The following is a 27,130-nucleotide window of genomic DNA, read 5'->3' on the forward strand; positions in this document are numbered from 1 at the left end:
TGAACACATTTATACCCTGAAGGCAAATAAACAAAACATGGTGAAGTTATATACATGTTTTAAGTACATGTACATAAGGAAACTTTAATACATGTAGTTCAAACATGTTTTCTTTCCATAATACATGTACATTGTAAGTGTCACTTGATCAGCAGGAAATGTATAAAGAAAACAAATATCATCAAAAGAAAATTTCATAACACATGTACTGTACAAAAATATATCAATGCACAGTACAACTACCGGTACTGTATACAAAGAGCCAGATACCAAAAAAAAACAAAAACAAAAAATCAACAGAATTTCAGTTAGATAATACATGTATATTATCTCCCTACTGACTTCAGTATGAAAAAAAAAACCAACAACATTACTTACTGACATACATGTAACATGATATATGAACACAAAAACAAGCAACTTACTGCTAGCACCATTAAATAGTGTATTTAAACTCTCATAAACCATTTGAATGTATTGACAAATAAATAAATTAAAACATTCTAATGATAAATGTTCTGCTCTGTCTTACTTGTATTCAAATCAGAATTTTTTGTAGTGTAATGTCCTTTGGCATAGAAGTATGAGAACATTTGATTAATCAAACAGACCCTACCATGTACTAGTCCCACACAATAAGCCAATCAAACAGACCCTACTTTGTACTAGTCCCACACAATGAGATGGATTTTCAGGTTGGCATGTCATCAAGGACACATTCTGAATCAAAGCTTTTGTGTGACTTGGCCATGGATCAAACCAACAACTTCCTGCATTTAAGGGAAGCACACTAGAATGAGACCATCAAGGTGTTAACAAAAGGAAAAAAACATGAGAACCATTGAATAGAACTAAATCTGAGTTTATAGAGAAAACTGGAATTTTGAAGTAAGCCTAATAGGGTGAGATGTCATGTTCTGTCAAGATATTCAAAACTGACATTCTTCTGTTTATATTCGGAGATGTCAGTTGATTTGATGTAATGATATCATTGGAAATAGCCACTGTATTTTGTATCATGAGCTATTCACGGCAGTAACTTGATATAGAAAATATAACAGGCAGTAAGAACAATGAAAAAATAATGATGTTGCCAATAAAAACGCTAAACAAACATCTCCCTGTGGCATGTCATACAAAAATAAATAAATAAATACTCTTCTTCTTTGAATTACAGTAAATTTAAAAAAAAAACAAGTCATAGGGGATGGTATTACAATAAAAAATAGCATTGTAATGCCTTGATGTTGATCAATTTTGAACATTCATTTTTTTTTTTTAAATGATCAAAGATCTTTCTCTATCCCAAGAAACATTTGCCAATCACCAACAAAAAAAAATTTCAATTCATATCCTACAAAAACAGTCATACATAAAAGCAACTAAAAATAATGTCATGGTTCTCATACCCTTTCTCATCCCTTTTGAGCCTCCCTCATTACCATTTTTTTTATCCCATTTCAATAAAATAAATTGCTTCTTAGGGTGCAGCTTGATATGGCCACAGAGGTCAATCCTGAACAATTGGGGCAAGTATGGACACACCATTCAAGCTTAATACAGCTCTAAATTTTAGTTGACACAGGTAAAACTGTAACAGAGTCACAGTATTCCCTTTATAGCTCCTTATTCCTCAATAAATATAACCCCAAAAATCAATCTCAGCCTCCCGTTGACAGTATGGCATCTTGGGTAAAATTTTAGAGAGATCCATTCACTCAAGTTACAATAAAAGTATTAATTTTCGAGATGTACAAATTTTCCCTATTTTCGTGGTGAACATAAAAGCACAGAAAATAGTACCTGTGAAATTGATTTTTAACACGTTATAAGGCTTATCATTTTTCAATCCGCGAAAATTGATACCCGTGAATATGTTCACTTGACAGAATCCACAAAAATTGATACCTGTGAATATGTTCACTTGACAGAATCCACAAAAATTGATACCCTCGAATATGTTCACTCGACAGAATCCACAAAAATTGATAGCTGTGAATATGTTCACTTGACAGAAGCCACGAAAACTGATACCCGTGAATATGTTCACTTGACAGAATCCACAAAAATTGATACCTGTGAATATGTTCACTTGACAGAATCCACAAAAATTGATACCCGCGAATATGTTCACTTGACAGAATCCACAAAAGTTGATAGCTGTGAATATGTTCACTTGACAGATGCCACGAAAACTGATACCCGTGAATATGTTCACTTGACAGAAGCCACGAAAACTGATACCCGTGAATATGTTCACTTGACAGAAGCCACGAAAACTGATACCCGTGAATATGTTCACTTGACAGAATCCACAAAAATAAGCAACCGCAAAAATCAATATGTTTACTGTATTATCTGTACATCAGGAAAATGTTTTTTTCCAGCCATTCTTTCCTTATAAGTTTAAATCACCTCACCAAAAATCAATATGCTTACAGCATTATCTGTACATCAGGAAAATGTTTGTTTCTGGCTGTTCTTTCCTTATAAGTTTAAGTCACCCCAACAAAAATCAGTATGTTTACAGCATTATCTGTACATCAGGAAAATGTTTGTTTCTTGCCATTCTTTCCTTATAAGTTTAAGTCACCTCACCAAAGATCAATCCAGCTTTCCTTTTGTGGTACAATTCCAAAGAGATCCATTCAAATCATTCAAGTTAATGTCCAGACATCATTAAAATGCTTGTTTTTTGGTCCCAAATTAAAGTTCAATAAACAGTTCAAGTAATAACCCCCAAAATTCAATCCAAGCCTTTCTATGTCAGCATGGCACCCAAAGTTACAATTTCAGAGAGATTCAGTCAAGTTACTGTCTGGACTTGATGAAAATACTTGTTTATGGCCCCTACTTTCGACCCTTATTCCTAAACTATTTGAATCACAACCCTAAAATTAAATCCCAGCTTTTTTTTTTGTAGTATGACACCTTGTGGTACAATTTCAAAGAGATCCATTAACAGTTAATCAAAGTAATTGTCCAGAATCATTAAAATGCTGGTTGTAGGCCTTGTATTTCTAGACAGTTGAAGTCTAAACCCCCAAATTCATTCCCAGCCAACCCTTTGTGGTACGATTTCAAAGAGATGCATTCAAAGTTACCCAAATTGTTGTCCAGACTTATGAAATGCTTGTTTCTTACCCATTTTTGGATCCTAATTTCTAAACTGTTCAAGTCATAACCCTCAAATTCAATCCTATCCTTCCTTTTGAAGTATGGGTATAGATTCATGAAGATCAATACACTTTTATACTTATACTCAAGTTATTTAGACCGCATGATACCATTTTACAACTGCAGGCTGTGTAAAAATGTGGCTCCTCTATAATTTTGTTCCATCTATGATGAAATGAAAAAAACAACCTCATTTTTGATATTTCAAGGGGGAATAAAGAAATGCCTGTCTCCATCAATGTTTTTAAGAAAACTGGCCTTACAGCCAAGAAATTAATTGTTAAGGATGTTGACCTTGGATAAGGAACACAACTCTTACAAATCATTGGAACGTTTGTATTCTGCATTTTACATCAATCTCATGTAAACATCAAAGTAACTTGGACTGATTTCATTCTGTTTCAAATAAAAGCTTGATAGCCTTTGATGAAATCGAATATGATAAAAACATATCACTGATTTCAAGAGTTATGTTCCTTACCCTAGGTCTACCTCCTTAATTCAAAATACAAGTCAACAAACACTATGTAACTAAGTTTACTTTTACTCTAATAACTTCAGATACAAGGAGAGGGTTTGGGCAATGTTAATAAATTTGGGAAAAAATCTGTAAATAATAGCTAAAACCCTCTTCCTTAAAAAAGAATTCTAGATCTACCCTTGGATTTCCATTTAGGCAAAATGATTTTTTTCTTCATTACATTCTTATGACTACCAGTATTATTCTTTTAAAAATCAAACGCCATTTTCTACAAGGACAACACAAATTGCTAACATTTATACACTTTCAACTCTATATGAAATTAACTACAAGACTTTCAACATGAAACACATACCCTGGAATTGTTTATGACATACAATGAAATCTGCTTTCCCTTTCTGTCTGGATGTTTTGTTTAGTTTAAGGAGGTAGACCTAGGGTAAGGGACACAACTCTTAAAAATCATTGGAACATTTGTATTCAGCATTTTACATCAATCTCATATAAGCATCAAAGTAACTTGGCCTGATTTCATTCTGTTTCAAAGGAAAGGTTGAAAGGCTTTGATGAAATTGAATATGACACAAACATATCACTGATTTCAAGAGTTATGTCCCTTACCTAAGGTCTACCTCCTTAAGAATGTGTTAGGTTTACATAGTTTCAAAAGTATTTGAAATGAATAGAAAAGAATTAGAGAAAGTAAGAGGTTTATACAGGTTTCTTCAGGACTGGATTAACACAGTTTACACAGTAATCACACATATCTATGTACTCAATTCCCTATTTATGTCGACTTCTCTTTGTCTTTGTTGTTTTCAGAATATTATAATTCACATATGTGCAATGGCTGCTGGACACAAAAGGAATGAAAAAAGCCCTAAATATTCTATGAGATCTGAAAAAAAAAATATTTAGAAAAAAACTAAGAAACTACTGTTAGTACGATCAGACTCAATATCAAATTGATCATATATTACATATACTAAATAGTTTTTTCCTTTATTGCAGAATGTATCCTTTTCTAGGAGAACTCAGCTGTTTTAGTTGTGTGTAAACCTTCTATTGCCTCATATTGTTTCTTATTCTTTGTTCCAGTTAGTTTTTTTGTTACTTTGTTTTCAAGGTAAAAAATTGTATAAATTTTCTAATGATGATTCTTATCTTCAATAAGACATTCAGATCTTGCTTTTTTATTTCCTGTGTAAGAAAATATATTCCTTTTTGTCTTGCCCATGACTAACATTATTGGAACGTTACTCATAAAGTGTTGCTTTTTTTTCATTACAGTGGAAGCATCCATAGTTCTTACTGTGAACCGCAAATGACAGGTCAAAATGATATTCAGTGTGCAGTTTTACTGGCATCAGAATTTCACAAATTTTATAGATACACCCCTAAAGCCATGGACTACAGACTCTGTTCTTAATTTATGATAGCTCAGCAAATTTTGGTCAAGCCATTCTTAGATGACTTACCTTGGTGTATCTATAAATAGATGTGATGAAACTATTCTCCAATCATCTATTTGTTGTGAATATTTAGGTTCTAATTCTGTATAATTAGGTAAATCTAAATCCACCAAGTAATGACATTTATTTATACTTATCTGAAAATGAAACGTAGAGTTGTTCCCCTTAGCAAGAGACAAATACTTTATATACATCATTTTGTTTTTGTAATAACAGCAACCAAATTTCCTACATTAGGAACAAAATGAAAATCACACAAGTTAGTTCACTATAAGACCAGCCATTCTGAGTATTAAAGAAAATATTGCAGTGCTTTCATTGTTTCAAAAATGTACTAAAATTGTGTGTACATTGGTTCATGAATCAATAGTAAGGATTATGAATTGTAAAAAATTACCAGGTACTTATCCTTAAAATAATACATTAGCAATAATTTATGAAACATGTTCATATAGGCAACACAATAATATCTGATTTTTGTTACCTTATTCCATAGAAAAACAATAAAACAGACCTACAAACCAATTTGTAGGGCATCATTTTATTTTCTAAATCAAGGTAAGAGTACTTTTCTAGTCTTTTTTACTGTTTTCACTCTGGCATTTTAGACATTTAATGCAAAGGGGAGTAACTCATATACCAGACAGACTAGTTGGCTTCCTTGTGTAGAATAAAAAAAAAAGCTTACATTTTCTTAGACGACTAAACTAACTATAACAGGATGAAATGAAAGATCTACTCTAAAATCAGCAAGTAATATGCATGATTCAAATTACTTGAGTTTTAAGGAAACATGTTTTACTAAAGTTCAAATTATTTAAGTTTTAAGAAAAATATTTTATTATTCTCCCTATCAAAAATGAGGAAGCAAACCAATATGATGGTGTTTGAGTTATTTCCCTTTGCATGAAAAGAACTATCAGTAATTACAGTGACACTTACATATCTTGATGTCTCTTCTTTATTCATGTCATTAAAATCTGAATGAATAATTTTCGTTGCACCTTTATCTGAACTATATGGTTTTGGTAATTGCCCCTTGAACTCTGACTGTATAAACTGTAAATTCCAACTGAAAAAAAAGAAAACAATAATATTCATCAGTATACTGTAAATTTTCACTCCATTTGTAGTCAAGAACTGACAATAATCTCAAATGCATAATACAGTGACTTATCTAATCCTTTTCAGACTGAGACTTTGTTCTGTTAAGGTAGGTGCTCAGATTATTCAGGTTCTAAAGGCTGGTATAAAAAAATGTCTGGTTTTGAAGGTTTCTGGTTTATTCCCAATTCAGGTTTTTGTGCATTATAATCCCTGAATTCCATGATTTAAAATAATTTTCATGTAATAACCAGGCAGATCCTATAACACAATGTATGGGCGGCACAGGGTAAAGCTTATGTTTCAATATACCAGCAATGGTCTCACTAACCACTTTTTTAAAATGTTTCCATTACTTTACATGTTAGAAATGTAACTTTCAAAGTTTCACTGCAAATTCCTGGGACAGAAGTTGCGTACCATTGCGAAGCTTGGAAAATAAAACTTACTACTGGTACAATGATCATAGAAGTTTATCATAAAATTTACTTGAATAAATAATACTGAAAATTCACATCTTTACCTTTTCTGCTAATTTACAGCATGGAGGCAAATTATTGTCACATGTAAGCAATTTTCATATACGTTTCTAGTAAAGTGCAAATATAATTTTAAAGTACACATTCTCAGTTTTATTTTAACGACTTTTGATCAACACAAAGGCACACACACACGCACACACACACACACACACACATACAGATTATGCACTTACACTGCATAGATCTAGGGTCAGTGTGTTTTTCATACTACATACAGGGGTGGCCATTTAACCCAGAAGAGGATGACTAATGTCAAGCTAACTATGATGTCAGAAAGGACATGGATTTTTCTGTATCAAAAGTGGATGACTCAGAATATATTTCCAAAGCCCTGGTAATAAACTAAAACTAGAGGCTCCCAAGAGCCTGAATCGCTCACCTGGTTTAAGTTCGTCTTTCAAGAGCAATAAATTTAACAAGGAGTTGTCCAACAATTTTGACTCAACAAGACTTTAGTCGGACTTTCTTAAGGATCATTTCAGTGATTGAAAGTTTCTTTCTATTATAGTTTCCAAGATTTTGGCTGAAAACTGTAAAAAATAGGCATTTTTCATCTTTCAAAGGCAATAACTCTTACAAGGAGTCAACTGACAATTTTGATCCCTGAAGATTTTTGAAGGCCATATAATAAGGGTCATTTCAGCAATTGAAATAATTATGCTAAACCTAACAGTTTTAGAGATTTATGCGAAAAACACAGTCTGACCCCTATGTTTTATTTTTAGTGATGGTGGCAATATTCTTCCATGGATCAAAAATTCCCACATCAGTTCTATGAAGGATACGCCAAGGAACATACAGACCAAGTTTGATTCCAATTGGTCAAGTGGTGTCAGAGGAGAAGATTTTTGACAGAAATAACATTCAAAATAGCAAAAAACATTGAAAAACGTCAATAACTCCAACATGGCTTAACAGATTAAATTTTGACCACAGATAGATCTTATCATGCTGAACACTTTTAACCCATCAGAATTTGGCTTAACCTAACGGTTTTGGAGATATATGCAAAAAACTACTATCTGACCCCTATGTTCTATTTTTAGTAACGGCGGCCATGTTTTTCAACAGATCAAAAATCCCCACATCAGCTCTATGAAGAATACCCCAAGAAACATTCATACCAAGTTTGATTCCAATTGGTCAAGTGGTGTCAGAGGAGAAGAGTTTTGAAAAATTGTTAACAACGACAACGACAGACGCCAAGTGATGGCAATAGCTCACACAGCCTTCGGCCAGGTGAGCTAAAAACTTATCATAAAGTTTCAACTGCTTTCAATGTAATTTTATTTATTTAATTTTTAAATTTTAAATTAAAAACCAGCATTCACATTTAAAAATAGAATGTAATTTGTGATCGCTATTGGATAAAATATTTCAAAACAAAATTTGGCATGTGCCACTCACTACCTAGGTCTTCTAAGGACACCATCTTAAAAAGAAATGTGCTAAAATATAACTTTTTTGTTTGAAATGAAGAAATCAATTTGTAAAGTAGGTTGGTTTTTAGTGAAAGGGTTCAAAACAAAAGATTTTTTAAGCATGCATGATATTTATTTTTCTGCAACTTTGTAATAATATAAATTCAAATTTACTGTTTATAATTATTTATTATGATTTTTTTTATTTTCAAAAACAATACAAGCAATACTTAGAAGAATATTTTTATTCAATCAAATTTGAAGATCCAAAATGTTAGTTATATATGTAGCTATACACATTTTCTCACAATGGTCATAATCTTTAAAAAAAAAATGAAACGATTTCTGAATTACAGTAGCGAAGACAGAAATCAAAAGACCAATTCACAAATTTACTTTCCTTACTTGTAGACCATGTTGAGCTGTTGCACCATACTATTAAAATATGCCTTAACCAACCAGTAACTTTATGAACAACAGCAATCCCAGAATGCCATAAAGTTTCTGAATCAGTCCATTCTGCATAATTTAGATAATCTATCTCCATTAAGAATGATATATAACGAGAAAAGGTATGGTGTATATGTCAAAGAGACAATAACCCAACAAGGACGAAAATGTCAGCACAAGGTCACTCATTGGTCTTCAATGAACGAAGAGGAAGCCCTCATACCACAAGGCAGGCTGTAGCTAGCCCCAAAACATCATTAAACACAGGTGCAGCAAAAGAGTTGCCCTATAAGGTACCTACTTGTCCCCTGGCAAGAAAAAACTACTGGGAAATCTGTACCATTCCTTCCCAACACATACATTGACAGGTTTGTCTGATGACAGGGTATGTATGTGTGCGTCTCCTGAAATCTTGTTTAAATCTAGGTAAAGATCTAAAGGTGCATGGTATCCTACAAAAAAAATGACATACCATAAAGTGGGTAATTTTTTGCAGGGTGATAATTTTGGTGTACTTTAAGGGTCTGTCTAAAAATGTCAAAATTAAATTCTATAAAATATTTTCTTTCAGAGTAAATACTTTGTGCACCACTTAGCATTTTCCAACAAAATCAGAAATGCGAAAATGACTCAAAATCATCAGATTTATCATCTACCACAATAACATGCCATATGGTATGCAATAAATCAGTAAGTTAGGCATGAGCACTAGTGTCTACAAATCAGGGGAGCACTACTGTCTACAAATCAGGGGAGCACTACTGTCTACAAATCAGGCATGAGCACTACTGTCTACAAATCAGGGGAGCACTACTGTCTACAAATCAGGCATGAACACTACTGTCTACAAATCAGGGGAGAACTAATGTCTACAAATCAGGGGAGCACTACTGTCTACAAATCAGGCATGAACACTACTGTCTACAAATCAGGCATGAACACTAATGTCTACAAATCAGGGAAGCCATTTACAATGTATCATACTAATCAGTAGCATGGAAAAAGGTGTGTTAAAGCTATAAAATAGTAATATACATCAGCACATTGTCTCCTTACATGTCTACATTATCATTGTTGCCGACATATAAAATATCAATTGAATGTCCAAAATTGAAAGGATGGTCACAGTGCATAACAACCTGTTTTTGGATACATAACCATTTTGGACTTATATAGACAGTTTTGCCAATAACTTATCATCCCATTTTAAATAAAGTAACTACTAGTATTTTATTATCTTATACAAATTCCTCTGAGATCAATTCTTTGTTAATGTTTTTGAAAATCTAAGTAAAGCTTTGATTATACAAGTGTTTTAGTTGCAGTTTTTGTGATTTCTCAAATATGGGCCATTGCAGGTCATAGTACTTGATTCCCGTAAACTGGCATGTCCTCAGAGCAATGCAGATGACAAAGCTTATTTCCATATTTGACTGGTATGATATGAGTCAGTTGGTAACTATGCATTATCCATACAGATGTTTGCAGTATTACTAAAGCTGATTTTAGCCATACCAGTGTTATATACCTTGATATATAGCAACAATTCTAGACACACAGAGCAGAGAGTATAATATTCCTATAAAGGCTGTTATCCAGTTCGTAGAGTTTGTGTAATGCCCTGATGATGACCTTGTAAACAAATAACACCACATTTTCTGAAAAAAGTACAAAATGCTAGACTTATCCTAAAATCATATGAAATTATACTAGGAGTATTTCATGTCATTCAAAGTTTTTATCTTGGTTCTAAAATCATTTCTAATGAAAACCATTTTACCTGTCATTCAATGTGTATAAACCATTTTACCTGTCATTCAATGTGTATAAACCATTTTACCTGTCATTCAATGTGCATACTAAAAAAGATCTATACAATAAACAAACACTGCTGGAAAACATCAGATATAGTTTTACAAACAGTAAAATTGCAAGAATTCCTTCTATCTGTTTAGATGATGCTACAAGATTGAAGTCAAATGTTTTGATTGTTTTATTCTCTATGTCAAAACACATAAATCCGTCATGTCACTAAAGTCACTGACTTATCCATGTTCACAGTGTAAGCTAAAGTCACTGACTTATCCATGTTCACAGTGTAAGTTAGAGTCACTGACTTATCCATGTTCACAGTGTAAGCTAAAGTCACTGACTTATCCATGTTCACAGTGTAAGTTTTTGACAAACTGACATGTTTAGGGTGTTGACAACTTTAGAAAGTAACTATGTTAATATTGTTTACCTGAATATGATCTACTGTAATTGCTCCACAAAGAGTGAACATAGGATATATTGGGAATAAGAATCTTTCTTCCTACAAAGATAAAGCAAAACATTTAGAAACATAAAGTTGTATGTGTTGTCCAGCTATGCATACCCTATCCTGGTTCCCAGGACTACATTCCAGGCATTAGTAATTCCAATATACCACCCACTCTTTGAGTTGGGGTATAAAAGATATGTCTTCATTTGAATAGTGTGAACTATAATTCATAACATAATTTACATTTCAAATGAAGATGAAAACAAACTGACTTCTTACTTATTTACATTTGTCTTTATGCTTCATGGTGCTTATTTCAACCAAAAACCATTAGAAGCCATTTGATAAAACCACATGGGGTCTAATGGCAACACATCTATGGATTTCTTAAAACCACATGGGGGTCTAATTCTAGCACATCTCTGGATTTGATAAAACAACATAGTGGTCTAATGGTAGCACATCTCTGGATTTTTAATGTGCTAGCACAAAGAAGTAAAAACACATAGAATGGTATCACCTCAAACAAAGACATTATTCTGACTTTGAGGAAATCACTCTAAACTCCAATAGGCTACATGCTTGGTAAGAGAAGCTGTGAAGTCTTTTGTTTTTTGTTTTATTTTAACCTGGCCAGGTATTGAACCCACAACCCCCATCCCAACCTTGAGGTATGCATACTTTAAAAAGACCAAAGAGGTGGTTGACAAGAAATGCATACCTTGTGTGGTCTGGTGAAAAATATAAGGATCCATATATACATAGGAGCTAAGGCCAACCACTTTGGAATGTCTGCAAATAGAAATTATATTTCTTCATTTTCTCAGACATGTTCCAAGATATAATTCAAATATTGTTTATTGCAAAGTATTACCAACTTTGAATTAAATATTTCTTAAGCTTAACCTTGCACAGCTAAGCATTTGCTGGTTGGAAAAATATTATAAATGAAATGTTTGATTTTGTTAGATTGTGTTTTTGCCTATTTGTTTAAGTCTTGTATTGTTGAAGTCTTTGTTTTAAAGAAATAATACTCAAAACAACATTTCCTGACTTCTCTGTTCTAAGGCCAACTAAAATAATGTCTAGGTTTTCAGACCAACCTCCATCTCTTTGGAAAGTGTCTCATTACCCTTTTTCATTGCCATATGAATACAGTAAAAAAAGCAACTACTAAATTATTCTTTAAGGTGGTAACAAGCTAAAATTTCTCATACTTGTTGGAGGGACAATGAAACAATAAAAAGAAAAGTATCTCTTTCTTATTGGCTTTCATAAACAATGGCATGAGAACAAAGTAACTATCTTTTCATGGCCTTATCTATCTAAAATTACCTGAATCCCCAATTTTTAAAATCAACTGAACAAGTATCTGAAAATACAAATTATATAATATTCTAATTCAACACATTTCATAAGTTACATTGTATCATATATTAAGATTAAAATATAACTTTTTTGTACATGCATTATAAGAGTTTGTTTAAACCTTATCTCGTCAACCCTATATCACATACCTTATATTACACCTCTAAACCTATATTGCATTCCCTATGCATATCACATGATATATGATATGATGAACATAAAATGTTAAAATCTGTATTACATGCTGTATCAACCCTCGACCTATATTACCCCGTGGGGTGGTGGCCCCTGGGATGATATAGGAGTCTTGGGTTGACACAGCATGTGATACAGATTTTGACATGTAATATTCAGTATACATTATATGTCTAGATACAGTTTATATGATTATCTTTATAACAAAACTTCTATCTGAATAGATGTTTTGAAACAGTCTTGTGTATGTTTCACTGCCTTATAACAAATGAATAGATAGAATTTTATTTTAAAGCCTGATGTATGTATGACATACATGCCATAATGATAAGTAGAATTTATTACTTACTCATTCTTTAAATTTCTAACCATATACATATATCAACCAACCTTTACAGGCTTATGAAGCACTATCAATTATAAACATCTCAAATATAACAATATAATTAATAGATAAATATTCATATATAATATTATGTAAACATGATATTTCAGTTTGATTGATAATACGCCTTCTGACTGATTGGTTTACTTAAAATGTAATGCAGTTATTTGTTCATAACTAATTTAGTCTTGTGACATCATTTATGTACATGTAGATTCTTAATTTCTAATTTATTATTTTAATGTAAATCAACTCAAAGATAACAACTTTCATTGATTTTTCCCAAAAACGATAAAAAAAAACAAAAAAAACTTATAAAACTGTGAGCAATGTTGACTAACTTGATACTCCCACTGCCCCACTTGTTAACATATATCCTTTGAGCCCCATATTGATTCGGATCAAAATCTATAATAGAAGGTGCACAATGGGAACAACTATGGAGATAAAGATTCAGAGAAAGTTTAATTCAATTCCATTTAGTGGTATAGATGGAGTAATATAATAAGAGATGACCACCCCCACCCCCCCTGTGTAACAGAAAGAAGTAAGGATGGACACCCCTATCACTGTATACTCCCCACTTTGCAAGTGGGAGTATAAAAATTAGGTAACTTCTTTTTTATTTATGTGTTATGTCTTGTGAACATGTCCTCAATTGGAACAATAAAATTATTCTATTCTACTCCAAATTACTAATAAAGTAAAATCTGATGATACACTTACTGCAAATGGTACTGCTACTAATGCCATTAAGAAAACAACATTAAAGTTGAGAAATCCATTGATGATATAGTAGGAAAAAGGCTCCACTCCTGCAAAAATAAAAATGCAAAGCATCATACAACATCATTACTCAGGGTTTATGTAAGTAGGATTATTGAATGAATAGTAGGGAACAGTGACCTTACTATTGTTATAAAGTGAAAACCTGTCTAAAACAAACCCTGAATAAACTAAACTGGTTTCAACCAGACATTTATTTAAGTCCCTTTGTATCAGTTTAAATGTCTCTTGAACCTTGGGGCCATGTGAGTTTTTTTTTACATATATATCTACCCCGTACCTATATTACTAAAGGGGTACTAACTTTTCTGGTAGCAAAAATTAACCATATCCCAGAAAATAAAATTATATCATGTTTTGAGCCTGGGTTCTGATGCAGCATTGTTTTCTTTATCAAGTCTGGATTTACTGTGTTATACCATATATTTATTTAAAGGCCAAAATGATTATAACAGATCATTGTTAAGTCCTTAAATAAAGAACCAATCAGAGAAGTTAAACCCAGTTATTCAAAAGAAGTATCTGATGGACAAAAAAAAGTCCAGTGTATAAGTCTAGCACAATCTATATAAGTTTTCCATTGTATGCTTTGTTTGAATGTCAGGAACATATGTATAACATGGAAACCATACCATACAAATCAGGTCCATGACTTGTAAACACATTGTAGATAACTATATTTAATGGAGCTATCACCAGTTTACCATAGTAATGTTGATCAATTAATACCATTGGCACCTATAAAAATGAAAAATACAGAAAATTATGGTAAATTCCAGTTACACATGGAAAGTGAAATTTAGACTGGATCTTTTAAAGCAAATTTTCATGCAAAGCTTCTTCATAGAATTTAGATTAAAGCACCATGGTAAAGTTTGAGTGCTACATTACTCTTTTGAATCAGAGACTCTTGACCTATCAGCGTAAATGATGTCATAGTACTAAAGTAGTTTATGTAAAATAACACAAGTTACCCAAAGACACCCAACCAATAAGAAGGCTTAGTACAAATCATATCAAATTACACATGATAGAAAGTAAAGACATATGTTCACTTTTTATGGGGAATGCCTATGCACATTTACCTCTTGTCTATGAACTTCTAAAGAGTTATACTTTTAGACAAATTCCAGTAATTTTGTCTACTGTGGATAACTAAACAACCACAAGTTTTATGTTTATAATACACACAGATAATACATATATGAATAAGTCATTAGCATTAATTGCGAGTAAAGCATAAAGTACAATATTCCCTCTTAAACAAAGTAGACTTCATGTCATTTACCATTGCTGAGTGTGGATACTTTCATCAGTGAAAGCTGTCAAAGGATATTCCAAATAATTATCAGTCAAACAGTTTTGGTTTTCCATAGAATGCTGAGTTTTAATACAACCTCTCTAACAGGAAGTAGTTTTTTTTTAATGTCTCAGTAATTCACATGTAATAACATATATGTCTTCGAAATGTTTTTTTCTAGGTGGTGATTTCTTGCTATTTCAAAGCTTCAATAGTTGAGATATTGTTTTGCTTTTACCAATTTCTAAGTGATTTCTAGTATGATGAATGTAAAGATGAATTTCTATACAGTTAAGAGATAACTTAAGAGCGAGCCTTGCTCGCTAATTAAATACATTATCATCTTTAATAGCTGTAGAATTGTAAGAAATATCAGTATTTTCCAAAACAAACATCCAATTACATGAAACTAATAGAGTAAAAAAGTAACAGAAATAATTAAAGTTTAACAATTCCCTTCAACTAGAGAACTATGATGGCCAAACATAAGTCATCTGTAATGTGTTACAGCATGACTGTTAGGAAAATATCCATGAGACAACATCTTACATAATGTTAGAAATGGATATACCCATTTCTTATTACACAAAGAAAAAGGTGTAGAAAACTCTATTAAATTACAAAATCATGAATTCATTACATATATTAATGATTAAGAGGATTATGTGAAAAGTCAAATATTTATTGCTCATTCAAACATTTTTTATCCAATACAAGGACAAACTGTTGTTATTTGTTAAATCTTAAACAGTTGAAAACAAGGGAGATAATAAACGTTCCATTTACATAATTTTTTTTATAACTTCCCTTTGATACTACATGTACGACTAAAAATATAATCAAGAAACAATTTATGAATCAAATAAAAGTTACATTAATTTGAATATAAAGGGGCATATTCATTTTATATATACATTTGCACCAGTTTCTGACTCTCTTTCTTACTTAAAATTTTAGCATAAGACTAAACCCTGCAAAAAAATTACATGCTATTTAATTACAAAATTTTGTCTGTCAAAGTGATGTGATTACTTCCAATAGAAAGAGAGCTCTCCTGCAGTATAGGACAATATTAGCCAAATATGAGTCATTTGTACTTAACTGGTCTGAGCATCATCTCATAAAGCACAGGTACGACTTACATAAATCCAAAACAAACCAATGGAACTTGCGTAAGCTTTTTGAAAAAATGCCCTGAATATCAAGTATTGTTTTTTTTTCAGAACTTTATTAAGTCAGAATGTAGCTCCTAAATAAATACATGTATAACACTCTACTATATATATTAGCTCTCTTTGTCAAGAGTATTTGAATATAGGTAGTATTTACACAACAGCACAGAAATTGATTTTTTTAATGTTTACATTTATACTTTTTTCCATTGAACCAAGAAAATTCTATGCCCACCTTTTTACCTTTCTTCTGTTAAATCTCATGCTTACAGCAAGAGACTACTGATATTTCATGATAAATTCCACATTCTTCCACTTGCTTGCCTACAGCAAAGCGGGAAATTTAGCATCATAATAAACTACATGTACTTGAATTCTTGTCAAAACATGTTGCAAAAACAAAATTCAGCAGATCTCCTGCTTCGAAAAAATTTTCAAAGGGTAACATCTATGCATTTTCTACAGAGAGACAGCATGAAGGATAACAAACTACACATATAAACATTGTTTTAATTGAAAAATATGTTTTAAAGTCATTACATAAACTTAGCTTTACTATGACTCCTTTCAATCAACATACATTCAGATAATGCTTGTATAATGTACAAACCTAAGCTCAATGCATATTTTGAAATTACATACAGGAATGACCTTTTGAACCAGACCAGAAGTAGTCAGTAAAATCTTATTATCCTACTTACCATGAATACAAGTAAAGCTATAACACTGTAAGTTATAAATAATGTCCATTTCTTTTTCCTGAGTATGATGTCAATTGCAATTGGCACCCTGAAACCAATTAAATGTCAGAATTAGAACAAATTTTCATCGATGCCATAACAATATTTTTTTTTCAAAGTATAAATAAGCCAATCATTTCTAAGACTTAAACAGTGCATGCCTTAAAATTTAATGCTTTGAATTTAGATTTGGAAAACAACTGAGGAATAGGGAAAAATGTCAAACTTCTGCAAACCTTCTGAGAAAAAAATAAACAGACCACACTAAAACGGCCCTTTTCTGAATGCAAAAAAGAAAATGGTGGGAAGGTAGACCCAAGACAATGTGGGTACATACCACTGAGTCAGAAATGAGAGATGTTGACCACTCATGGGGAAGTTTACAGAAGATGACCAAAGACAGGCAGAAAAAGCATAACCTTATTGCTGCCCCACATACCGTTGGGTGTAATGAGTGTATGTAAGTCTGCAAACCCAAACCCCAAAAATAGGGCATTAATGGAACAAAAAGTGATACCTGTCACATTTCTGTCAATCCATCTCTCTGTATGTCTGTTTCAAGATAATAACTTGAGACTGGTCAACGGTTTTTTTAAAACTTTGCAGTTGTTCAGTACCATAAATACAGGTTTTTCAGCAAAATCCAAAATGTAGTTTTCAAGAGTAATCAAGGGAACCAAGGTTATAGCGGTAATCAAAAGAATGTAATCCAGGGACAAAAACCAGACATGGAAAACAGACATACACAACAAAGAACATAAAGTAACTAAAATCATACATACAAAGTAACAAAAGCAAATGAGCATTCTGGGAGCATGGACCAGGTGCACCGGTAGGGTAAGCGTCCTCTGCTTTTCTAGAAATACCCCCCGAGTTGCTCATAAAAAGTCAAGTCAGGGGTGGACAAACGAGGAGAGGAAAACTATGACCCGTTGAATAAATCAGTTTTCATGGTGCAGATGGATACAGCACAACCATCTGCAAGTTCATGATGACGACCATAAAACTTCTGTAGTGATGACTTCAATCTTGTAGCAACATAACCCTGTTCCAGAAGCCTATTTGTTAGAGTTCCAGCGCGATACAAAAGGTCTGCATAGTTTCAACAAGCTCTGGCATAATATATAAGACATGAACACTCCATACGCAGGTGCTGAAAGGATGTTGCCACAGATGAAAGGAAAGTTGACAATTCTGAATGAAAAGTCATCATGTTTGTCGTAAAGTTTGGTCAATAGTTTTCCTTTACCATCGATTTCTAAGTGTAGATCAAGATATGAGGCTGACTTCAAAGTGTCTGTAGTATCCTTTATCTCAAGTTCTTTGGGGTAGATGCAATGTATCAAATCCCCGAAATTAGGATTGTTTAAAGATAATACGTCATCTATATGGAGGAAACCGAGATTAAAGGATCTAGCTAAACAATATTCTTTCTTTCGGATCAGATCAGCCATAAAGTCAATCTCAAAAGAGTGAAGGAGTAGGTCAGCAAGTAAAGGAGCACAATATGTTCCCATTGGAATGCCGACCGTTTGTTGAAAAACATGTCCACCACACTGGACAAATATGTTGTAGATTAAATATTCCAGCATTTTGTAAACATCTTCCTCTGTATATTAGGAAGATGATTTGAAATTGTTTCGTACAAAGTATGAGGAATCTCTACCAAGAACTATATATTTGTATCTAGGTGTACCATCTTTTTTGGAAAAACAACGATGTATGTTTTTAAGTCAGGATTTTAACTGAGTATGGGGAATAGAAGTACCGGTTTACAGTGTTGAAAAATAATAGGTTTTAATGCCATAATATTCAGATAACAGTCTTGAACTGATTGTCTCCAAAGAATCTTTCAATTTTTTCAGGATCCACATTGAATTAATACCACCACGGGAATAACAAGTGTTGTGGTAGGACTGCAGACCCTCTTTGACAGTTGTGAGTATAGAAGTTATAAGTTTTGAAAGAGGTTTGGTTGTACATTTTGCAGATCCAGCTATGAAACGTTGTTTGTATGGATTCTTGTGGAGTTTAGGAATCCAGTACATAGACGGTAATTCACAATTATCGTCCTTGGTAGAGAGACCAAAAGAGGATAGCACAGATTTATGGTTTTCCACAATCTCTTCTTTGGAGAGTGTGGTAGCAGTATAGGTTTTATCACTGCTATTATTTTCTATGTCTACCTCTGATAATAAACATTGGATGTAAAATGTTTTGCAAACAAAAACAATGTTGTTTTGGGCTTTGTCTGCTGGTACGAAACATATTTGCCATGTATAGTAGACAATGTTTTTGCTACATCGGGGTCTTTGAAAACTGATGTAGCCTTGGCACTCATTGACCTACTTTTAAACTTTCATTTGTTTCAAAATTAAAGTCCTCATGGCCTGTAACCACACTGACAGAGAATCAATGTCTTCCTGTTCTCATTTTATCCATTTTCTTGCATAGTCCTCCATGGCATCCATAAGAAAGTTATAATTCCAATTTATGGAGCAAGGTTCACGGTACTTGGGACCTTTAGAAAGGATGTTACGCAGAGATTCGTTTTCGATGATGGTTAAATCTCCCGTAACATGACCAGAAGGGCCATATTTGAATGGAGAGTTTTTGCAAGAACAGTCAGGTGGTTTAGCCTTGAAGTCCTCAATCTCGAGGTTCTGCAATAGCCTATTATAATTGAAAATTTTGGATGCAATGGGTGAAGTATAGAAATATGAAATAATTGGTATGTATTTGTCTTTGAAATATGGGGGAATTTTGTTGGTAACGTTTTTGTGATGGAGGACGTTGGCCAAATTAATTGCATCTATACCTTTGTTGACAAACAGTAGTGGAAAAAATGATCGTTTTTCTTCATCTTGACTTTTCACACAAACTGGTTTAAAGAGTTTGTGGAAACCAATATCCAAAATGAGTCTGTACAATGATGAAGTGTGGTCCAAAACAGAAGTGTCTATTTTTAACATTTTGCCATCACCCTTTTTTCACCATTATGCAACTTTTTGGAGGGTATAACATTATACCTTGCCACCTTGAGTAGTGGGAAATAAAAAGGTGTATAAGTAAGGATATACCCTAAAACACTGGCAAAGGGCCATCCTAGGATTGAACTGGCTGCAACGGCTCCTATTGCTATCTGAAAGAAAAATATTATGTCAAAAAAACTTTAGTCAAGGCAGAGATAAATCAAATTCTCATCACTTCAATGGTGGCAAGCTAATCCTAAAAATAGATAAATCTTCATTACAGATCATATAATGGTGCCATAATGAGATAGAGTTGGTCTTCTCTTGATAAAATGACAATTAGCTGATGAAATCCAAACGTAGTTAACTGGAATCCTTCAAAAGGGGTGACAGGAATTAATTGGACAAATTTCCTTGACTTTGATGTGTAACCAATTATGAGCTCAATTTAACAGTTTTTAATATTGTTTTGCTTCCAAGGGGTTTCGTCATACCCCCACACCCCCATGCTACAGGCCTGAGGATGTCAAGTTTTACTACTGTGTATTATGTATTTACAGGAATTAAGGCCATGTTCAGTTTGAAGTTGGAAATGTAGACATACCTATGAGCATTAAATTAACTTCTAGTTCCTGTTTAAATTCACAAGCTTTTCAATTAAAAAAATGGAGGCAAGACTAATAAATCTAATATAATTGCAATCTTTCTAAGAATATCTTAGTTACAGACCTTAACAAAACTTGAAAAAACTGAAGTGACGTCTGAGAATATTCTTAACTGTTTGTGACATCATAAAAGATTCTGATTTTAGTTACCATGGAAATTAAGGATATTCTGATACTTAAATATTTTTCAAGTTTTGTGCGGATGGGGACTGATTTTCTTTATACCTACACCATACTGCTTAAGGAACCATGCTCCCATAGAAACAAAGGTCAGGTACATACAGAAACTACTTGGAAGGAAAGCTGTAGAGGATATAAACATCCCAGCACTTGTTACTAGGAAAATCAATGTTATCCTCCCAGTGTTGGCACCAAACTGTTTACATATACCTCTGAAAGAAACAAGTAGTTAAAAGGAAGTTAATAATGACAATAGATTGATAAATTGTGGTTTTATTGCTATTGCATTTGCATTTCATGATGAGAAAGTTTGATCAATTGAATAGACTCCACTTGGCACTAGTCTTGACAAGCTGAGATACATATAGATTTATTACGCTAGCTCACATAAACAATAGACTGTAGCTAGGCATTTCACACACTTGTACACATTATTGTGATTTTGTGCCAAACAGTGGTAACTGTGTTCCTATATGCCACAAGTTTGTTAAAGATGCAGTGACAACCTAGCAGTTTGAAGGTTTTAGGCTTGGCCTATCAAACCCACAATGGTACAGACACAGTAGATCATTGTTTGCATGAAGGTAGGTTTTGGGATACTTTTTTTCGGGGAGGGAGGGGGCAGTAGCAAAATTGTATTGGCAATGTTTACCACAATCAGTCTAATCTGTATCCTGAGGAATAAAGCATTGTCTTAAGTACATTCTCACCTTTATTTTCACTACTTTTGATCAACGTAAACACAGAATACACATTTGCAATGCATAGATCTAGGTCTAGTGTTTTTGGTAGAGGGGTGGCCATTTGACCCAAAAGTGGAAAGTAAGACCAATTTTAAGCTTATTGTGATGTCAGAGAGTACAATGCATAATTTGACTTGAAAGTGATAAGGAAAACTTAATCATAAATATTAGTACTCTAATGATATTACTAGGTTTTTTGAAGTTTTGTGGCACTAGGGCCTGAGCTCTTACATGTAGTAGTGGAACATCTAACAAACATGGTAATATGTTTTGCCTTATTTTTGAGAAATCATTTAAAGTTATAAGTGAGATAGACAAATGAACAGTCCAACTTACTAAGGATTACTATATACCCTTGAAACATCAAGTGGGAATTAAAAACACAAAATGTAGCTATTTGTGTATGCTGAAAAATCCATACGAAATATTTAACTTCATACCTATACCAGTAACTACATGTATTTATATTGCCATCATATTTTAGATGAGACACATTGATTTTTGTTTTTTTTTTCTAACAGTTTAAAAGTCTTACTTGTAGAAATAGACCTCAACACCAGCACAGACAATAGCTAGAATGCACCTCAACAGATAAAACAATACAATCTGAAATTTAATCAAATTACATGTACATCACTACTCTCCTTCTTTCTGCTTTTACAATATCAAGAATTTGTTTGAGGTAAAAAGTTTATTTAGGTAAGTGAAAACTGTATTCAAAATATAAAAATTCTGTACCAAAGCATGATTCATATGTTTTAAAGTAATGTACTTCTTAAATTAAAATAAGAAAACAATGAAAACCAAAAGAAACACTTCTTTAATCCAAGACCATGGACCATAAAGTTAATCAAATCTATCATATTATTATATTTGTAGCAGTGTTTTATTGAATGTTCCCAGTGTAATAAATTTCAATAATTCACACTGTGAAATAAATTCTGTAATTTCACTCTCAGACTTCCTCCCACCATAATTTTGATATTAATCCACCAATCACAGGATTTAAAATTCATGTTGAAAATATTGATAAACCATGAAGAAAATCTATATAATTAATAGGATAATTAATTGGATATCGTGAATAACCAAAATATGATCACTCGTGCCAAGAATGTTTCAGGATTTAACTTGTGCATGGAACAAGTTCCGCACACTCGTTAAATCTAGGCGTTTTTTGGCACTCGTGATAATATTTTGGTTATTCGCTCTCCTATTATTATTCTTTGGTATTGTAGGATCAGCTGACAAACCAAATATATACAAAGCTTAAACAAAATAATGTGATTTTTATAAACAAAAACATACAGTAAATTCTCAATAAACTTATGATACTATTTTTGTTTCAAATATCAAAGCGTTTGGTACATCAGCTTTGACCCATTCATTTTTATAAAAACAAAAGTTAAGAAGAGTAGAAGGCCAAAACATCCCTAAGTTAATCAAGTCAACCTTTCAAGTTTAATACCTTATTAGCACCAAACAAGAAGTGTATTATTTTTAGAGGTAGACCATGGATCCAAAGGTAGGCATAGGACCTGATGGCATACCGAGGGTCATACTCCCATGTCTGAAATCCTTTCCTGAATAGAAGGTAATGCATCTGTAAGTAAAATGTGAAATAAATCATTTGTACATGTATATTTGTACTACAATTGTACATATCAAAAGTACAAAGATACACATACTAACTACATGTATGTCTTATTTACAATTAGATAGGGTAGATACATGTTTCTGTAGTACATGTATCATAAAGAAAAAATAGAATATAGTTCATTTATCTAGAAAAGATCTGTAGAAGTCTAAGATACATTCTAATATGACATGCTTTAAAGCTCTTTATACCACAACCATGATAAAAAAGTAGTAAACACATGATCAACATTTGATGCAATTTATAGACTCGTCTATTCAAAAATATGAAGAAACTAGTCCTATAAGAAATGAAATAAATCTCAGAAACTGGCCATTTATATGCTTGGGGTAAAACAATGCGACATAAATGGCCAGCCTGTGGTAAAACAATGATAAAATGGAGTTTTTGTGATTTATTTCTTAATTTAATAAATAGCAATTGTCATTTTTAATGAATTCTTTATGGATCATAAAATACATGTAGAATAACTTATACATTTAGTTATTAATTAATAGTATCTACGATATAGACAAGCAGATCATTGTAAATGATGCTCATCCTATGTGTTTTATGAAAAAGAAAACAATTTGTAATTTTTCAATATTTTTTGTCGTTATAATTTGCATGTGTTTTAATATTCCCAAATAATCTTTAACAAATAGAGCTACATGTATACTATTGTCAATACTAAATTTAATTTCTCCACTCTTAACAGTGGAGACTTTGTTAGTGGAGTCATCATTTCAAAATATGCTTGTAGTTAATTCTTTTGTTTGCAAGACAAGATATAATAATGACTCTTAAAGTTTAAAATCATTTTAGTTATACTGTATACAGAAAAAACATAGGAATGAGACAATTTCATTTCAGTTATTAATTTAGTGGAGACACAGTGGAGAACGAGAAATCAAAATTAAGGTTGATGGTAGTGTATTTCACGAAAATTAACATCTGTCATAAAAAAACCCTACTGGTTCCCAATAGTTAAATGTCTCATCACAGTCTCCAACAATGTTCCAAATGGCAGCACACAATCTGAGTGACAACAGCAATTTAAAACATGTGTAAGCTCCTGGCATCCATGGCTGAACTCGTGCTGGATTATGAACATCATCTATTCTGAAAGATATAATGAATGTTGAAGCAAAAATAGCACTTGTTAAATTTGCATATACAAAATGTACACATAATACATTTGTACATGTACATGTAAAAAAAAATCGGCTGAAGATCTATTATACATTCATAAGTAGCTAAATAGAGTAAATCTTTATCTCTTTTGGAATTCAGTATCCACAGATCCACCCACTGAATCCCTTCTACGATGCAAATTTCATCAGAACAGGAAAATTTTAAAACATTAGCTTTCCTTGAAATGATCAGATTAGAAAATAGCTTCAGACACTGAATTCCAAAATTAATTCAAAGCTGATATTGTAATTTATCATTCAAATCAATTAGATGGCTTAGACTATACAAACATACATGTACCTGTTTGATTCTTGTGTCACAAGGAAATAAAGGCAGGATGGAAAGTCATGATGTTTTTCATTGAAAATATTCAGTGTATATTGGACAGGGTGAAGTGTCTTAAAGCTTTTTACGAAGATAAAAAATGAAATAGAAAAGCATGGGGAAGATAAAAGATTAGCACAAACACTGCTCATATACAATACTACATAACAAGTTATATTTGAATGGTGTACATGTATCAATACATTGCCAATAATACTTTTAATAATGTTGTATAATTTCAAGTTCATATCAAAAATACAATCTTTATCCAGAACTGTACTATGAGAAGTAAAGAAATTACAGTCAAAACTTTTGTCAGCCTACATGCTTTTGTGACGTGAAAATTAAACATTACTGATGTTCAGTAGTAACTGAACAAAGCCTGCACATCATGAGATTGTTGCACTTTCTGATTTGTTAGGTAACTTGATTGATTATAAGTACTGTATGGTTGGTGGAAAAGTAGTGACTACCAATTTGAAAGTTTTTGGTGTGACTCGGCCAGGTATCCGCTCACACTCATGGAGAGCACACTATCCTGAGACCATTAATTCAGTTATTTGTTTGGTTAAGCAAGAAACTTCCAAATAAAATGATATAAAAACACACATTAGTGTAGAAAGGGCTTCAAAACAACGAAGTCCGATTCTGATATGCCAGCAAAGCTTACAAAAATGAATGAGATGTCTGGTGCTGCTGAAAAATTGCCTATATTACATTTGACATATTACTTGAAATCTTGGTACTCCAGCAACTTTTTATATGAAATAAAATTTTCATTGGTAATGGCGATTCAATGGTTAATTTTAAGATTTCCTTTTGCAACTTAAAATGTGCAAATTCGTGAACTGGGAATAACAATTCAAAATGCTAAAAAAACTAATGCTGAGTTTGTATAAACTGCTTTAGTAAAAGGATTTCCAGGTTTCCTGAACTTTCTTGTCAAGTAAAGTATTATTTTCTTAAATTTCACTACCTTCTCATTTGTGAGGGTAAAAAAACTATATAAAAAGTTTTAAGAGATTGTTCATATAGAAACCAGGCAGATCCTATGATAAGGGTGGCACTAAGTAAGTTTTATCCACCATTTTTTGTTCCAATGAAATGTTAAACTCATTATGATGACAAAAAAAAACTAGGATTAGATGTTGTAGTGCTCTCTATGTTCATTTTGTAATTCATTTCATTCTTATTATTTCACTGACTTAAAAAACAACATCAATATTTGAGAAAACATAAGTTAAAAAAAATGATTGGAAATCAAAATTTGGCACATGCCATCCACTTCCTGAGTCTTCCATGATTTTTTTTAAGTAGTTCTGCCAACATCAAAATAGGTCAGAATGTGTGGCATGCAGCATACATCCTACCAAGTGCAACACCCATCACCAGTCACATTGAATGATGGTCACTTATATGGACTTATAAATGGAGTGTCAGCAACATCCTAGTATACATGTATAATGTAACTATGAATGGCTAAAAAATATTCTGATGGAAGTGATGAAATTTGTCGACACAGAAGTAGACGACGGCACAAGTGCAGAGGCACTGTTTAGTCTTTTAATTTAATAGAAGATTTAGCCCTGTCCATCATTGGGATAGTTTAAAATCATATAAGTGTAATTTCAACATAGCATCAAATCCAATCTTCATTGAACACAATAATGCTTCCAGACAAATAGCATTGGAAGATGAGAGCACCCACAGTTGGTTTACCTACATCTATATTTTTTAAATATATCTATTGATTTAGCATGATGGATACTTGACGGTAAACTATTCCTTATTGCCAATCCTGCTTTAATGAAATGTCTATCTCCATATGTTTTGGTCCAAACATTTAGTGTTGACAGGACCATGGAATTCACAGAATGGAGTGATCTTAATGGAACATGTAAAGTTATCAAATTTTGAAGATAAACATGGGCTTGTCCTACATGTGTGTGTTAATATCATACAATGTACCTGTCCTATGTTTTCACTACTTGGCTATGGAACTAACTCAACTAACCTATTCCTGGGGATTACAATATCCTATAATGTGCAACATTGCATGGTACCCCATGTCTTAGAATGGAGGAATCTACGAGAGATACATGTACCAAATTCCATAGCACTCGTAATTAGAACTGTACAGGTTGGAGTATGGGGAAATAGAATTCCTAATTCCTAGCTCTAACATTCTAGGAGTAGAAATTTTTGTAATTCTTGTTTGTCATAAACCAAAACTGCACAACTCATGTACAATAATATGTATGAATATAAAAAAGGACTAGTAGTACTATATAGTAGTATAGACTATAGTCTACACAAACTGACAAAGTGTAATGTAAATTTGTGTTTGAACACACAAATTTAATAACATTGTCAAAAATCTCAATGATTGTGAGAGTTATGTCTTTGAGAGAAAAAAAAATGGGATGTACCTTTGCGCCTCAGAAGCCAAAACAATTGTAGACTTTTGCTGTTTTCGGTGTTTCATGGAGGCTGCCATCTTTGCAATCCCGCAATCAATATCCTTTTTAATATAAAAAAAAAGGTAACAAATGTTTTGATG

General features: G+C 32.5%; 1 protein-coding gene across 2 annotated transcripts; it reads right to left on the bottom strand.

The window, feature by feature from the left end:
- Positions 1-41: 41 nt before the first annotated feature.
- LOC148624774 (alpha-1,2-mannosyltransferase ALG9-like) lies at positions 42-27,128 on the bottom strand. 2 transcript variants are annotated; one of them, XM_088567664.1, is made up of 17 exons: positions 27,000-27,128; positions 24,027-24,174; positions 22,885-23,019; positions 21,952-22,022; positions 20,723-20,885; positions 19,937-19,998; positions 16,818-16,905; positions 14,277-14,382; positions 13,585-13,673; positions 12,246-12,282; positions 11,632-11,702; positions 10,890-10,961; positions 10,176-10,305; positions 8,949-9,099; positions 6,073-6,202; positions 5,137-5,267; positions 42-4,556 (listed from the first exon to the last, which is right to left on the bottom strand). In XM_088567664.1, exons 1-17 carry the CDS (start codon positions 27,065-27,067, stop codon positions 4,442-4,444), a joined length of 1,767 nt encoding a protein of 588 aa, XP_088423790.1. In that variant the 5' UTR covers positions 27,068-27,128; the 3' UTR covers positions 42-4,441. The 2 variants fall into 2 exon arrangements, with proteins under 2 accessions (XP_088423790.1, XP_088423792.1); XM_088567666.1 differs by lacking the exon at positions 42-4,556 and having other exon boundaries at positions 5,235-5,358.
- Between the last annotated feature and the right edge of the window lie 2 nt (positions 27,129-27,130).

This window comes from Perna viridis, chromosome 2 (genome assembly GCF_037379345.1).
Source record: "Perna viridis isolate PV_CMFRI_1.1 ecotype Kerala chromosome 2, ASM3737934v1, whole genome shotgun sequence".
In the NCBI taxonomy this organism is placed as follows: Eukaryota; Metazoa; Mollusca; class Bivalvia; order Mytilida; family Mytilidae; genus Perna; species Perna viridis.